The sequence below is a fragment of the Scyliorhinus torazame genome, chromosome 1, assembly GCF_047496885.1.
Source record: "Scyliorhinus torazame isolate Kashiwa2021f chromosome 1, sScyTor2.1, whole genome shotgun sequence".
Taxonomy (NCBI): Eukaryota; Metazoa; Chordata; class Chondrichthyes; order Carcharhiniformes; family Scyliorhinidae; genus Scyliorhinus; species Scyliorhinus torazame.
The window spans coordinates 261,709,731-261,727,067 of NC_092707.1; the positions used below are offsets into that span (position 1 = coordinate 261,709,731).

Below are 17,337 nucleotides of genomic sequence, written 5' to 3' on the forward strand. Positions count from 1 at the left end.
AAGGTGAGGCTGCGCAGGTGGCATTGGAAGTCCAGGCCGAGGATCGCAGAGGTGAGGGAGGACCATGAATTTGAAATCCTGGAACACCGCGCCGTTCACTGAGAGGGTGACGACGCGGTAGCCCAAAACCTCGGCCGACTGGGAGTTGGAGGCCATGGAAATATGCCTGCGCGTGGGTAGTACCTTGAGGGAGCAGCGGCGCACGGTGTCTGGGTGGAGGAAGCTCTCCGTGCTGCCGCTGTCGAAGAGGCAGGTAACAGTGAAACAATTTACCTGAACCTCCATGGTGGATCTGGCGAGCTGATGCGGTCGGTCCTGGTCGAGGACGATGGATGCGATGGTGGAGCTGTTGGAGAAGGGTGCCGGATCCGGGGAGCGGCCTGCGGAAGAAGGTGGCGGCGTCGTAGGCTGCTGTTGGAGGCCAGGTTGCTGTCGTTGGCTGCATCTCAGTTGTTTGCAGCATTTCGGTTGAGTGCGCAGGACCGGAAGTGACGATCGGCGGTGGACCGGAAGTGACGTAAGTCGGGGTTCCGGGCGGCGCCCATGCAGACCACGTGGAGGGGGGGGCCAGAGGTCGAGTGCGCAGGTCCGAAAGTGACGATCGGCGGCGGGGCGGACCCGGAAGCGGCGATCAGCGGCGGACCGGAAGTGAAGGAAGTCGGGCCGGGGATAATCAAAGATGGCGGCGCCCATGCGTCGCACGTGTCGAATAGCGAGCCGGGAACGGAGGATGGCGGCACCCAGGTGTAGCAGGCCACGGTGTTGGACCCCGAGGCAGCGGTGGAGCGGCAGACGTTTGCAAAATGGCCTTTCTTGCCACAGGCTGAACAGGTAGCATCTTTAGCAGGGCAGCGTTTCCTGGGGTGTTTTGCCTGGCCACAAAAGTAACACTGGGGCCCAGGCATTATTTTTACTGCTGGTGTGGCTGGGTGGGCCGTGACTTGCAGGGGTTGTTGCTGGGCGGGCGGCAGGGAGGTAGCGGCCACGTAGGGAACATGGGCAGGCGCATAGGAAGTTTGGGCAGGCGTGTAGGACGCATTATTGTCATAGGCTGCCTGTTGGGCCTCTGCCATAGTGACTGCCGTGTCCAGAGTCAGGGTAGTTTGTGCCAGTAGGAGTTGGCGAATTGGGACGGACGCGATGCCGGCTACAAAGGCATCGAGCGCCAGGGCCTCAGTGTTCTGCTCAGCGGAGACTGCTGGCGCGTTGCAGGTGAGCGCGAGGGCACGGAGGTCCCGAACGAACACGGATAGGGGTTCACCCGGCTGCTGGTGCCGGGAGGCGAGGCGGTGGTGGGCGTAAATAGAATTAACAGTTCGTGTATACCGGCTTTTGAGCTTCACGATGGCATCAGTGTAGGTCGTTGTTCCCGTGATGAGGTCGAAAAGCCCGTAGTTGAGCCGTGAGCACAGGAGGTTGAGTCGGTCAGCGTCCGTTTTGGCGAAGGCAGAGGATGCTTCCAGGTAGGCCTCGAAACACCGGAGCCAGCAGTTGAAAAGGTGATCCGCGCGTGGAGCGTGGGGGTCGAGTGAGAGCAGCCTCCATTATAACTGTAGTGTATTAAATTGATGCACTAAGCGTCAAGAACCACAAAGTCATGTGAGACTTTAACCAAGGCTTTAATACACTACATAGGAAGCTTACCCGACACAGACGACCCCAGACAAAATGGGTCAGGTCTCAGAAGCTGGGTCTTATACCTAACTCCAGGGGGAGTGGCCAAGGCGGAGCTCTCCGTGGCCAGGTCAGGTTACATACGGGTGACCGAACCTCTACAGAGCTACAGTACAATACACAGGATTACAGGGCCACGTTACACACAACTATTATATAACTATGTACAATGCTAGGGAAGTACAGTGGTGTATCACCACAACCTCCCCAGTCACTGTCAGTAAACTAACCCCTTCCCCTTCCCAGAACTCCCCTGCCATTTCCTCTCGAAACCACCTCATTCCCCACTCTACTATTCACGCTTGTTAGGCTCACTGAAACGTGCTTGAACAGGTTTGGCAGGCTGCAGTGCCTACCCCCATTTCGCTCCCGTTCGCTAGCTAACCAAAGCTTGCTAGCGTGGGCACCCCTCCACCAGTGTATCCCCCCCCGCCCCTAGTCAAACAAAGGAATCGAATCCTGCTACCTGAAAAAAAATCAAAATGCCCACTAAAAGACCTACCCCAGATCTCTTACCCTCCCCCTCCCCAGCTGCCCTCCAAGAAAATAAGGGCATTAGAAAAGCTAGACAAACAAAACCATACAAAGTTATCAGAACATTAGTCCCCACCAGTCCCAACCCACCACCAACACCAATATCCCTCGTCCGCCGTGATCAGCCAAGTCCCAGTCCTTCTGCTTGAATGAATGCCTCCGCCGTCTCAAAATAATTCTCTCCCATTGTGTGCGACCCTCAACTTGGCCAGGTGGACCACCATTGTGTACACACTTATACAGTGCCGCCTTTGCTTTATTGAAGGCATCTCTCCTTTTCGCCAAATCCACCGTGGCTTCTGCTGGAGTGATCGGTGGGCCCTATCCGACATCACGGGAGATGCGTTTTCCACTTCCCCCATCAACTTCCCCAGCATCTCCACTACAAACTCCATTGGCCTCGGACCCTCCATGCCATCCGGCAGCCCCACAATCTGTAAGCTCGGCCTCCGAGACCGGTTGTAGGGTCCTCCACCTGTGCTCTCAGGCCCCTATTCCGACCATCTTGGCCATTTCGGCTTCATGCGAGGCGAGCTGGCCACTGTGCCTCGACCCCTTTCAATACCTCGCCCTGCTACCGCACTGTCGCTGACATTCTTCCGAGCGTCTCCCTTATCAGGGCCAACATGTCCTCCACTAAATGCCTGAGGGCCTCCAGCATCTCCTTCCCATGCCTCTCAAAGTTTTAATTGAATTGCCATTCAAACTCAACCACCATCACCTCCATCAAAATACATTGCAGCCCCTCCCGGCCCACTCGCCCCCGCCACCTTCCCTGCCCACTCACCCTTCATTATGCTCGAACCTCCTGGCGGACTAGCGCTCGAATCCTTCCTCCCCTGAATTTTCCACAGGCTCTTGTCCATCCTCCACCAACCACTCTCGACGGGGGCAACATTTCATGCAATTTTCCCGACGGAAAACGGATGAAACAGGCCTAAAACTCAGGACTCTGGCAGGATCAACCCAACATACAATGTTCTCCTACATGCTGCCATCAGAAGTTCTTGATTTATCCACACTTTTTTAAATTAAGGGGCAATTTAGTGTGGCTAATCCACCTACCCTGAACATCTTATTGGGTTGTGGGGGTGAGACCCACGCAGACACAGGGAGAATGTGCAAACTCCACACGGACAGTAACTCGGGGTCGGGATCGAACCCGGGTCCTCAACACCGTGAGGCAACAGTGCTAGCCACTGTGCCACCGTGCCTGCCGCCTCCGATTTGTCCACAGTTAAGAGTAAATGGTAACATTTCTGCACAGGCTTTCCCAGGGTCTCCATCTCTGGATCATTGTGATTCTTCCTCGTCGTAGTAAGGGCGTGGAATGCCCTGCCTGCAACAGTAGTGGACTCGCCAACACGAAGGGCATTCAAATGGTCATTGGATAGACATATGGACGATAAGGGAATAGTGTAGATGGGCTTTAGACTGGTTTCACAGGTCGGCGCAACATCGAGGGCCAAAGGGCCTGTACTGCGCTGTAATGTTCTATGTTCTATGTTCTCCTGGGTCCTCTGCAGACTCAATTTGCCATTGCAATTCATGAGAGTATTGAATAAGGGATATGTGTCAGAGCTAACCATATCAGCAATGTTAAAATGGGCTGGCAGTAACTTAAAAACAAAACTACCACCTCTTATGCAGCTCAAAATAGCCAGCACACTTCAATGTGTTGTGCCTAAGAGTAATGGCAATGGTAGATGGTTAGTGCAATTTACCCAATATTGGTCTGTGGTGAGTGGGGACCCTTTAAGCGGTGGGCGTTGTACCAAAAAGAAAATCCTACCCCATCTGACAAGGAGGTGACTGTGCTTCATGAAAATAGCTGAATGTTGAAAACACTAAGTCTGTATAGACCTGGGCTGGGATTTTCCGACCGTTGGGATTCTCTGCTCCCGCCGGCAGGCATTCCCGCCCGTGCGTTTCCATGCAGAGTGACTTCAGTGGGAAATTCCATTGACAAGCGATGGAAAAGAGAATCGGTGGGAAAAGCCCGCTGCCCAGAACACGCGACTGGGGGTCCGGAGAATCCGGCCCCTGATCTCCTTTAAGCTAAAACGACTGACAGTTGAGCTCGCGCTTTCCCCCCTGTGTATTTACGAATGCTTTCTTGATATTTCCGTTCTCTTTTATGAAGCCGCAGCAGTTCCTCATGAGAACATAGGTCAGTGCTTTTCACGCTCGAGGAGCCTACATGTAACCCAGTCCATTTTCTTGCCCTCTGTATTTTCAGAGACAAAGGCTGATCAGCAGCAAGACTGTTTCCAACGGAGAACCCGAGGTTTCCATTAAAATGCCTGCAAAACACAACATCGAGAATGGAACAGGGCCGAGCAACTCCACGGAGAGGAATGTCAACGGGCAGAGGAGGGGGGAGGAGGACAAGACTGTGGCTGGAAACGAAAGGGAGAACGAGAATGAGGACAACCAGAACAATGAAAACGATGAAGAGGAAGAGGAGGAGGATGAAGGAGAGGGGCCGTACGTGCCGTTCCACTTACCGGGTGAGTCGTCTATGTTGGCCATGGCTCAGTTCCTAGCACACCCACCCCGGAGCAGAAAGTTGCAGGTTCAAGTCTCAGTCCAGGACTTGGGCACATAAATTCTGGCTGACATGTCAGTGCAGTACTGAGGGAGGGCGGCACTGTTGGAGGTGCCGTTTTTTGGATGAGACGTTAAACCAAGGTCCCGCCTGCCCCCTCGGGTGGCTGTAAAAGATCACTTGGTATCATTTCAGAGAAGAGCAGGAAAGTTATCACCGGCATCCTGGCCAGTATTTATCCCACAATCAAAAAAACAGATTATCTGGTCATTTGCACATTGCTGTGGGTGGGAGCTTACTGTACGCCAATTGGCTGCTGCGTTTCCAACATTACAACAATGGCCACACTTCAGAAGTATTTCATTGGCTGTAAAGCAGTTTGGGACATCCTGATATTGTGAAAAACTATCGAAATGCAAGTCATTCTTTTTTTTTTTGAGTTGGGTGCTGCTTTTAATAGGAGTTGTATCAAGATTTAAATCCAGGTGGATTTTGGAAAAGTGTGTAGAGGGGGACTCTGATAGTCTGTTTGAGTCTATCCTAAAGCACCTGGCACTGTTATGTACCCGGGCTGCGTAGCTTACCTCACTGTTGCCTGATTCAGTGAGTGAGGGATGGGTGTATGGTTCTCCTTGTGCTGTGGTTGTGTATCAAGTGTGCAGGCAGAATCTGCTCTGCACCTCCCTCTGCTGGTATATGAGGTGACTGCCCACTACCATTATATTCAGTTGCTGACAAGATTGGAATTGATGTTGCGTGCTGTGGATTTTTGCCAGCTATTATCATGTGGGTTGAAATCATGCTTTGCGATAGTAGCGTTGAAACATGTAAACATATTGGTATGGAAATGCGTACAAGTTTGTTACGTGTTTTCAAATCTCGCCATGGACTCACTCTCCCTATCTCTCTAATCTCCTCCAAATCCACAACCTTCCGAGATATCCGCATTCCTCTAATTCTGGCCTCTTGTGCATTCCCGATTATTGTTTTTGACCAACGCAGACGCGATGAGCTGAAGGGCCTTTTGTTTTTTTTAAATGTATTTTATTACAAACATGTATCAAAACAGGTTATAGCGAACAAACACCCCGGGAAACATGCTTCCCAACAATCAACAGTCTAAACAGATTTTCCCCCTTTTTCACCCCCCTGCCCCACGACGAACAGCCCTTCAAACACAGTCACAAACATCCCCCACCTTTCCTCAAACCCCACTCAAGAGCCCCTTCACTCATACGTTATCTTCTCTAATCGCAGGAAGTCGTACAGCTTGCCCAACCAAGCCGACCACCACTCCAGCAAAATTCTCCACCGTGCAATCAGAGAGGCGAAGGCCTTCCTCCTCTCCCATGAGCTCCGGATTCTCTGAGACCCCAAATATCGCCACCAAAGGGTCTGGGTCCACCTCCTCCTCCACTATCCTGGCTAAGACTGCGAACACTCCCGCCCAGAATCTTCCCAATTTTTCGCAATCCCAAAACATGTGCGCGTGATTCACTGGCCCCCGCCCACACCTCTCACACTCATCTGCTACATCCTGAAAGAACCCACTCATTCTCGCCCGAGTCATATGCACCTTGTGCATCACCTTAAACTGTACCAGGCTCAACCTTGCACAAGAGGAGGTCCCGTTTACCCTTCGCAGTGCCTCACTCCATGCTCCCCATTTGATCACCCTTCCTAATTCCACTTCCCATTTCTCCTTGATCTTCACCACCCGCTCGCCGACTGCTCCCCCAGCCACTTGTATATATCCCCAATTCTTCCCTCCCCTTCCACATCCGGGAGCAGCAGTCGCTCCAGCAGGGTGTATCCCGGCAACCTAGGGAACCCCCTCCAGACCTTTTGCGCAAAGTCCCTAACCTGCAGATACCTGAACACACTCCCCCTCGGCAGGCTACCCTCTCCCTTAGCTCCTCCAGACTGGCAAACCCTTCCTCCAAATACAGATCCCTCACCTTGCTGAAGGGCCTTTTCTGTGCTACAGACCTCCATCACTCTAATTGCTCCACCAATGGTAGCCATGTCTCCAGTTACCAAGGCCACAAGCTCTGGAATTCCCTCCAGACATCTCTCAGCCTTTCTATCTCTATTTCCTTCTTTAAGACACTCCTAAACATCTTTGACCAAGCATTTGGTCATGCAACCTAATATCTTTTTATGTGGCTCGAAACCATACTTTGTTTAAAATTCCTCTGTGAAGCGCCTGTTGTTGTTGAAATTAAGCTGCGAATTAAGGTAAATCCTGATTTCTATAAACCCCTTTAAATACCTCGGTTGTTCCCCAAAGCACTGCAAAGCCAGTGCAGTTCTCTTTGAGGTTACGTCACTGTTCGAACGCGGGAAAAGTAACAACGGGGTTGTGCGCAGCAAGATCCCACTAACCTTTGTTAAAATGATGGGTATGCATCAAAGTCCCCAGATGTCTTAACTCATCCATGCGCTCAAGCTCGCAGCGCAACTTCATCCCAAGATTTCACTTTCTCTCGAGGTCACACACACACACACACATACTCCACACACACACACACACGTACTCCACACACTCCCCACACACACGCTCTCCAAACACATGCTCTCCGCCCGCACACGTTCTCCACGCGCACGCGTGGACAAAGGTGAGGTATTCGCAGATTTTCTTTTCTCAATTTGCGTTGTAACGTCAGAGCTGAACAAAAAAAACTGCAATGGAAAATCATACCATGCAGGAAGCAGTGTTTTAAGTGGCTGTGCAAACAGTGCCTGAACACGCACAGAAAACTTGATTCAGAGAAGGCGAGGTGAATAGTATCTGACGAGAGCTGAAATGCACAGACCAGGCGAGTCTCCTGGCTGCGACGTGTACCGTAAATACTGGAGCAACAGGTGCACAGGAATATTTCCAGCTTATCACTTTCTGTCATCTTCGCTGTGTCCAAATCCTGGAACTCCCTACCCGAAACTAGGGTGGGAACCCCCTTCACCACATTGGCTGCAGTGGCTCAAGAAGGCCCATCGCCACTTGCTTGAGAGTGGCGTCAACCTTGCCATCAACAAACATATCCCGAGAATGAATTTTTAAAAATACAGTCATTCTTTATCTCCACCAATAAGTCACTAGGAACGTTGAGAAATGATCCTTGTAAGGAGGTAGAGAGAAAGTCCTTGGCCGGAATTCCTCGGCCATTGCGATTCTCTTTTCCCGCCGTTCGCGTACTTCCACAAGTTTCCCGAAGCCGTGGGGTGGCTTCAATGGGAAATCCCGTCGACAAGCGGCAGGAGTAGAGAATCTCGCTCCCAGTGAATGGTGTGCCACCGAGAAGCATGTGGCTGGCGGACCGGAAAGTCCCGCCCCTTGTATACAAAGGCAGGTTGCAAAGCATCACCCGGTGTTTTAATCGGAATACTGATGCTGAGTTCTGCTGACACTCTTCATCCCAATTATTCGTTTAAAAAGATTGCAAAACACCTTTTATGAAGACAGTGACTCTATAAAATTTAATATATCCCACAATGATATGCTTACTCGCACCGACTGACTTTTGATTGATATGTGATGAGTTATCAGCCAAACATCATGATTGCCATTTCTCCCGGCTTCTCTGAGGATCTCCCAGCAGCAGCCGTGGGCGGCTCGGGAGAGTTCCACCTTACACTATCCAAGGGCACCTCAGGCCTGACCATTCATTACCCAAGGACAAGCATTCGAAGTAGGGGATGTTAAATCTGTATAAAATACTGGTTCAGCCTCCGCTGAAATATTGTGTCCAGTTCTGGATGTCACACTTTAGGAAGGATATGGTGACATTAGACTGCAGAAAAGATTCACGAGAATGCTTCCAGGGACGAGAAACTGCAGTTACATAGATAGACTGGAGAGGTTTGTACTGTTTTCCTTGGAGAGGAGAAGGGCGAGAGGAAATTTGACAGATCTAAAGAGAAACTGTTCCTATTGGTGAAAAGATTGAGAACCAGAGGGCACGGAGTTAAGGTAATTTGCGAAAGGAGCTACGGAGACATGATGAAAAATGTTCCCGCCCAGCGAGTGATTTGCATTTGGAATGCAGTGCCTGAGACCGTGATGGAGGTGGGGTCAATTCAGGCTTTCAAAAGGGAAATTAGATCATTATGTGAGGAGGAAAAACTTGGCGGGTTATGGGAGGAAGGCGGAGGAATGTCAATTGCCCCTTCAGGAGACCAGCACAGACACAACAGGCTGAAGGGCCTCCTTCTGTACTGTAACCCTTGTATGATTCTGTGATTCTATGTATGTGAAAGTGTGGAGGAGCAAATGATAAAAGAGGAGCGTGCGGTCATAGCATATGGTCATGCTATTTATGACCATAGCAATATTGACTAAAATAGAAGGCAATAAGATTATGAGGGAAAGAGTTTTATTTTTTGAATGAGAGAGGAGGTGACAAGAAGATGCGAATGATGATTAGATTGGAACAGTATTAATCTGATCGGGGATTGGCGGGGTGGGGTGCGGGGGACTTCATATTGGTGATCTGTACAATAGGCTTATTTCCCATACTTGCTACCAGCAGTGAGCCACAGCTGATAGGCATCAATCGATTTCAAGGGCAGAGGAAAAAGATATCCCCGTCATGCCAAGCTGTCTACTGGCAGTCTGAGCTCGGAACACCGGGTCTTAGCACCTCAGATTATTTTGCTGTTCCCATTCCCCACCTGTTGAGAAAGCCGCCAGTGTGTCTGAGATTGAACCCCCCTTCGTCTCTGTCTCTGCAGGGGGAATGTGGGATGTGATAAAGTGGGCGATTGCATGGCCGCTGTGCTTCCTGATGTACTTCACCATTCCGAACTGTGCCAAGCCTCGTTGGGAGAAGTACTTCATGTTCACCTTTGTCTCGGCTACCTTATGGATTGCTGTTTTTTCTTACATGATGGTGTGGATGGTAAGTGCAAGCTTCACAAAAGAAGAAATAGAATCCCCACCTACACCTTTCACCTCACCTCTCCTGTTTTCTTGAACCTTTCTAGTTTCTTTATGAGATTTCAAGGAGGGGGCAAGGTGGACACTCATTGTCAGCTACTATGATGGTTCAGTGGATGACAATACTTCCCATGAAGGTTCCCGGTTTAATTCCTGGTCTATTCCTGAGCTACCTATAACATGGGCACAATTAGTCTGCTTCCATGTCTCCTAAGTGCAGTCACAAAATAATCAGCCCCGCCTCCATCTCCTGCTCGCTTTGCAAGTATTTATGCAAACACTGGATGAGGACAGGATTAGACTTGGCCCCTCAGAGTTAATTAGCCTCCCAGTACTCACTGTCCAGGATGCTGCACACATTGAGAATAGGTACTGGAGGGCAGTTTACAACTGTTTAAAAACTATAACCACCAATCCCTGAAATCCCTCTGATGCTCTTCTATAGAATCCATACAATGCAGAAGACGGCCATTTGGCCCGTGGAATCTGCACCGACTGCTTGAAGGAGTACACTACCTAGGCCCACTCCCCTTCCTATCCCCATAACCCCGCCTAACCTGCACATCTTTGGACACTAAGGGGCAATTTTAGCAAGACCAATGCACCTAATCCAGCGAAGTCCTATAGAGTTGGGATTTTGCAATTCCATGATATTATGCATGAGAGTAGAATTGCACATCTTTGGACTGGATGCCATCAACAGAGGAGGGGAGAAGAATTAGAAATGGAATACCCAAGTTGCATTGTCAGAAAGCCCTTAAACCAGATTGTTTTGTACATAAATTCACATTTGGACACCATCCAACTCATTCAGTTGATTAGAATGCACCATTCCACCCATTACATCAGCAAATCATATAACCTCATTCCCACTCCCTTGCTAGTCAAGAGGACAAACATGCTTTTTGTGACCTTTGTTTGAACCCACAAAATGCCGAGCCAGTTTGGCCATCTTACTGCTGGCCAACAATGAACTATGTTATCACGCAAGTCACATCATTGACTGCCTTGCTTTGAGAACACTACCCCCATTTCATGAGTACATTGCATATGATCAGGTAAACATTTCTTGTTTTTCTGCTGGGGAGCCATTTGAATCCGCCTCTATTCTCCCACTATCTCCCAGGAAGCCTGTACATTCCCAGATTGCAGCCATCTTTATATATGCAGCCCTGCTGGGTTCTGGCATCCAGCGAAGTCCTGTAGAGTTGGGATTTTGCAATTCCATGATATTATGCATGAGGGTAGACTGCATTCGGCAAAGTTACGTTCCTGTGTGCGTGCACAAACCTGTTTTATGAAAACATAATACTTCCCAGCATTTCTTGTGTTAACTACTATGATGGAATATTATTTTTAATTACAAAATTTATAGATGATTATTTTTGCGATTATTTACCAACTTCCGAGGGCATGCCCGAGAGTGAAAAGATTGGGATAATCTGTGCCCCAAAATGTGGGCCCCTTTCTGGTTGCCAGGACTCAATGATGGCACACGGAGAGTTGAAAATAAGGGCAGGAGGGTAACTAAAAGATTTTCCAGTGAGAGAATGGACGGGCTGAGGAATCCCGCACCCAGGAATTGATCATGGGAAAGTAGGCAAATTGAGAGACCCTGCAGAGGATGGGCATTTAAAATTATCAAAAGATGTGAACATACTTATTAAGTGGGATTTACCTACCCTATGAGCTGCAACACATTCTGAGTGGTATCCCCCTGATGCAGCCAAGTTCAGTCCATGACTTGCAAGGGATGATGGGAGAAATCAGGATCACACAACCGTGTCTTCACTTTCTGTTTTTCTCCATATGCCCATTGGAAATGAAGACGAGCAGTCCTCAGTCTAGTAACAGCTTAGAAGAGAAATCCTTGGTGAATGATGCATCTATTTCTATGTCACATAACCTCATCCCACAGGTTAGTGGGTAACAGTTTATGGCAGCCTTGTGTTGTGGGGCCCTCATCCCATTTGGACCTGGGTTAAGACGAGAAGACTGATGCCGCTGTTGCAACTGACATAAGGAAAAGACCATTCCCAACACTTTGGGCTGGATTTGACTCCTGGCCGTAGGAGTAAAGGGACTCGCTGCTAATCCAGTCTACACACATTCTACATTTTGTGCGTGCCAGTTGCAAGCTGTGAATCAGGCATTAAACAGCACATCAACGCTTCTGCACAGCGGAAACTATGTTGAGGATCTTTAGCACAGTATTAATGTTAGGAGCTTGGAAAGGAAACTGAGAGACTTGAATGCGGACGCACTCAAAATGCCCGTGATATGAATTAATGAAATAAATTCATAGAAAGGCAGACCTGACGTACAACTGTGGTCAGTTACGGTAGTAACCTAGAGCGGTAGCTCGTCAGTGGTTATCTTAGTATGAAAGCAGAAAAATAAAGGCTTTCAGAATGCTGGGTTTGGTTACTAAGAGTTATGTGCTGTTGTCTAGGTCACAATAATTGGGTACACACTAGGAATTCCTGATGTTATAATGGGAATCACCTTCCTGGCAGCTGGGACGAGCGTACCGGATTGCATGGCCAGCCTTATAGTTGCCCGGCAAGGTAAGCAGAGAACAACTATCAGCATTGAGAGTAATGTATTGTTTTTTTAAAAAAAGAGAGAATAATGTATTGTTGAAAAAATACAATAATGTATTTCCACCTGGTTTGAATTTCAAACAACAGCTTGGCAGTTAACTGTTCTCTGCTGCACTCTCCATGGCAATGCCTCTACCAGTCAAGAGTCCATTTGCCAATCAAGCACTCTCTTCTCATGCAATGCAAATTGTTGTTCCCTTTCACGTTGGTATATCTTGCATAGCCATCCTGATGAGTGCAATTCAAAAAGCTTTGATAACATTATTTTTCAACAATATTCAAGTTCTGTACTATCAAATGATGATTTAGTATACCCGGGTGTAATGTACATGATGTCTTGCCAATTGGAATAGGATTTAAATGCTTAGGCCTGAATTCCGTTTGTGGTTCAGTAAGTCTGCTTATCTTATATATAATTTTGTACAAATGCACAGTATACTCTCCATCCACATATCCACGGGCAGTCCTTTTCGTGCCTGTCAAACTAAGAAATGTTAAGAATGGCGAATGGAATGCTTCTCACACCCACAGCCAGCCCCAAGCTCGCTCAGACTAGGCACGGTATGGTTAAGAGTCTGATACAAACTAAAACTCCTTATTTTCCATCTCGACAAACCCATTAACCCTCAACATTCAAAAGACAGCCTACCGCTGCACTGAATTATTGACAGACAGCTGATAATCGTAGCATTCGGGCCAACAAAATTATCTTTGTGTTTATATCTTTTGCTCACTTCTCTATCAAACCTCTACCCAGAGGTTTGAAAGAAGAGTAGATGTTGGAGCTCCTGTTGCTGGATAGTTCAAAATCAAGATCCAACTGTCATCACAAGCCAAGATCTTAGAATCCCTACAGTACAGAAGGGTCCATCGAGTCTGCACTGACCCCTGAAAAAATACCCTATGTAGGCCCTTCTCACACCCGCCCAACCTTTGGGCACTAAGGGGCAATTTATCATGGCCAATCCACCTAACCTGCACACATCGTTGGACTGTGGGAGGAAACCAGAGCACCCAAAGGAAACCCACACAGACATGGGAAGAATGTGCAAACTCCACACAGACAGTCGCCTGAAGTCAGAATTGACCCAGATCCCTGCCATTTTGAGGCATCAGTGCTAACCACTGTGCCACAATGCCGCTCACATTCATGATTATTAAGGCATTGGTGACGCAAACTTCAGCTTGGTGATATACACCTAAATGACCCACTGAGATAGAAAGGTGAAACAAAAAGATATTGGACAGCCAGGAGTAAATGAGAAAGGGTTGCAGCAGCAGACTCAAATGTAACCCAAACAAATTGCTCCAACAATACAACATTTAGCCCCGTCGATGTGTGGTGTTACCTCTTCAAAAGCCATCACCATCATTAGGCACCGCCATCATCTCTCTGGATACCCTGAAGAAGTCTTCATGGCATCCATCTTCCACTTTTTCTTGGCAACGCAATCACTTTTTTTTCCACCTCTTTCTGTACAACTGTATTCAAACTCAGCTGTCTCTCCCTTCTATGCAAAGTTTGTACATTTTTACGGGAGCAAAGCATTTTGAGCGAGTCAGTGAATATATTTTCAAAGAACCACAACAGGCTAACCTAGAAGCCACACGTATATTAACTTCATTATATGAGAGTGAGCAGAAGGTAATTACTTTGCTGAATGAATACTTCTTACAGATTGTGTTTTAGCCAGAGAAGGCGCTAACAATAAAGATCATTCAAAAGCAATTTGCATTTTTATAGCACCTAAAACATGTATTTTTTTAAATATCAGACGACACAGCGGTATTATCAGACAAAAATCACCACCAGTCCAAAGCAGATGAAGTTGGCAGGGTCCACTGGAAGTTCAGTCAAGGAGGGTTTTAACGGGGGCTCTTAAGGAGAGAGGCAATGAACAAGTAGAGAATTAGGCTCAAGATGGCCGAAGGTACAGCTGCCAAGGGTAAGATGAAATTGAGTAAGGGGATGGGCAAGAGGCCAGAGTTGGAGGGTCACGGCGAGTTGGAGAAAGTTACAGACCCATGGAGGTGTGAGGCCAGGAAGGAAATTAAACGGGGGAATGAGAATTTCAAATTTGAAACAGGAACCAATGTGCGTCAGTGAGCACAAAGGTGATAAGAGCACAAATTAGTTACAGGATGGGCATGAGGACAGCCAGGAATAGTCAAGTCCCGAGGTTACAGAAGCACGGATGAGAGTTTCATCAGTGGACAGGTTGAGTCAGGAGACTGGCAATGTTGAAGTAGGCAGTCTTTGTGATGATGAGGACATGCAGTCAGAGTTCAGCTTGGGATCAATAGAATACTGAGGATGCAAACTGCCTGGTTCAGCCTGAGACAATGGACAAGCTGATGGTCAGAATTAGGGCAGCGGTACAGAGTTGTGGTAAAAAAACTCAAAAGAATGATGGCTTCATTCTCTAGAGGAAGTTGGTGCTTACCCAGGGATGAATGTTCAACACCTATTTGGAAAACACTGAGGCAGTAATGGGATAGACGAGACCGCACACATCATCACAAATGTGGAATTTGACATCCGGTTGAATTTTACCAGCTTTTTGGGGGGAGTAGGAGGCAGGAAGGCGGGCAAAAATGGTGCACGGTGGTGTTTGGAGGAGGGGGAGGGATGTCCTCTGTCTTCTCATCGTCAGGCCATTTTGCCAGTGGCTGGAAGGATGGCAGATCAGCCTCCCTCTTGGTGGACAATTGAACTACTTAAGTGGCTATTATGGGCCAGTTCTCTATTCCATGAGCAATTTATTATTTTTTTAAAATTATTATTTCCCTGCATCGGAAGTGCCCGCTGCTGTGTGGGGACCTAGGCCGCTGAAACCTGGTGGCATCTCAATTGGATTGGGGTGGGACTAACCCTCCCTTAGGGGGAGGGGGCCTACAGCAATGGCCACCCTCCCCTCCCCCATCGGCAATGGCATCGCCTACTCTCAGCGGTCCCGCAATCCCCAGGGCCTGCCTTCCAAACTCCAGCTACTCCCATGCAGCCAGCTATTGAGGTGCCCTTGTCTGCAGCTGGTGTCTCAGCAATGGCCACCCTTGGCAGTGACGGACACTTAACTGGCTGCTGCTGGCAAAATGAGGCCCAGTGAGGGTCACGCTGCCCACTGAAGCAAGGCTACCACCTCTTCTCCCCCCCCCCCCCCCCCCCCCCCCCCAAAATCCTGTTTTCAGCCCTGGCAGTCGGTCTTCTGCCACCTCAGGAAAAAATGTGGTAATTTTATCTGTGGATATTATGATTTCTTCTGTGAACCCAAACAGGCGCCGGAATGTGGTGACTCGGGGCTTTTCACGGTAATTTCATTGCAGTGTTAATGTAAGCATACTTGTGACAATAAAGATTATTATAATGTCACAGAGGGCAGCATAACGATGAAAGTCAGAGGAGCCAAGGATAGATCTTTGGATGGACTCCAGAGGTAATGGTGCCAAGGTGGAGAAGTTCTGGCTGCAATTTGATAAATAAGAATAGAATGAAGCAAGGACAAGTCCCACTGCCATGGAGAACGGAGCGGTGGTGTTGGATGGAGATGGATGGCATAATTGAGTATGTCAAAGGCTATAGAAAGGTTGAGAAGGCTGAGAAAGGATGGGACACCATCTATTGCTAGACATCATTTGTGACTTTGACAAGCATTCTGTCAGTCACCTTGCTGAGGCAGAATTTCCGATTGGAGAGACTCAAACAGAGAATTGCGAGAGAGATAGACACTGATTTTGGAGCACCAGAAATGTTCAAGGACTTTGGAGAAGAAATCAAGATTGGAGATGTGGCAGGATTTTCAATGACTGAGGAGTCAAGAATGTTTTCCGAAAGAGAGAGGAATGATGGTTTTGAAATGGGTGGGGGCAGTATCTGAGGAGAGGGAGCCGTCTACCGTATCGGCTAGAGCGGGGCCAGAAATGCAGGTTGGGTGGTCAGATCAGCAAATCTGTGGAAATGCGGTCAGGAAAGCAGGAGTTGAGTCTCTTGGGCAAGGTGAGCTTAGAGAGGGCACGAGGAAAATAGGTTCTTGGCTAGGGCAGCGGTAAGAGGAGGGCAGTGATTGTTCATCCATTGGCTGAGTCCAAGCGGAGCAGATTGCAGAGGGAAGGGTTCAAGATGTGTCAAAAGAAGAAAATAAAATGGGAAATGGAAGTTCGTAGGCTTGAGTCTAAACCAGTACCAAAATAGGCACACAAGTAGGCACACTGAGAACATCAACGGTTTTTGTCCTCTGTCCATGGGATGGAGCTTGGCACGGCTTGACCAAGATTAGGAAAGCTGTACTCTAGTTGTAAACTGAGAATAAGGAAGAGATGATATGGGCGAGTCAGAGTTAAAATGGGCCTGAATAACTGGCTAATTGGAAGGAGGCAGTGGACTATTATAAGGGATGCTCAGTTACACTGGGAAGGATTCTCATTGAGCGGGATGTCCAGGAGTCTATGGCTGAGATACCTGGTGTTCCTACTGCACTTAATGATCTGGAAGTGCAGTCTCACCACTAAATAGCTAAGTTTGCACAAGATGAAAGATTGTGGACTTATAGGAGATGGTCAGAATCTTTTAAAGGAAACTCAATTCTGGACTATTCAATGGCAAATCATGTTCAGTACAAAGAAATGCACACTAAGTAAACATCAAAGGTTTTTGTCCTCTGTCCAAGGGATGGAACTTGGCAAGGAAAAAGTGAAAGTGTTTGTTGACTCATCGCTCAACATGTCCAAGAAGTATGAGGTACCAACAAAAAAAAATGAGTAAGGTGTTGGGTAACAAATAACCTCTTCTGATATTCACAGGCATGGGAGATATGGCAGTATCTAATTCAATAGGAAGCAATGTCTTTGACATCTTGATTGGACTTGGCCTACCCTGGACAATAAAAACAATTGCAGTGAATTACGGATCATATGTAAGTCTTAATTCTTGTGCTAAGTTGTTGAGTATTTAAAAAGTTATAGTACTGACATATTTGCAAACTGCCAGGCCCCAGGTCTTCACTTCTTTAGCCTCAGTTTATTCATCTTACAGTTTTTTTTAAATG

General features: G+C 48.0%; 1 protein-coding gene across 1 annotated transcript in view; it reads left to right on the plus strand.

Moving 5' to 3' along the window:
* The window catches only part of slc24a3 (solute carrier family 24 member 3), a 633,998-nt gene that overhangs the window by 604,183 nt on the left and 12,478 nt on the right, over positions 1-17,337 (plus strand). The window contains exons 12-15 of the mRNA XM_072505510.1: positions 4,448-4,718; positions 9,488-9,654; positions 12,145-12,259; positions 17,093-17,205. Of these exons, the coding sequence (XP_072361611.1) occupies positions 4,448-4,718; positions 9,488-9,654; positions 12,145-12,259; positions 17,093-17,205 (666 nt within the window). The remainder of the gene's footprint in view (positions 1-4,447; positions 4,719-9,487; positions 9,655-12,144; positions 12,260-17,092; positions 17,206-17,337) is intronic.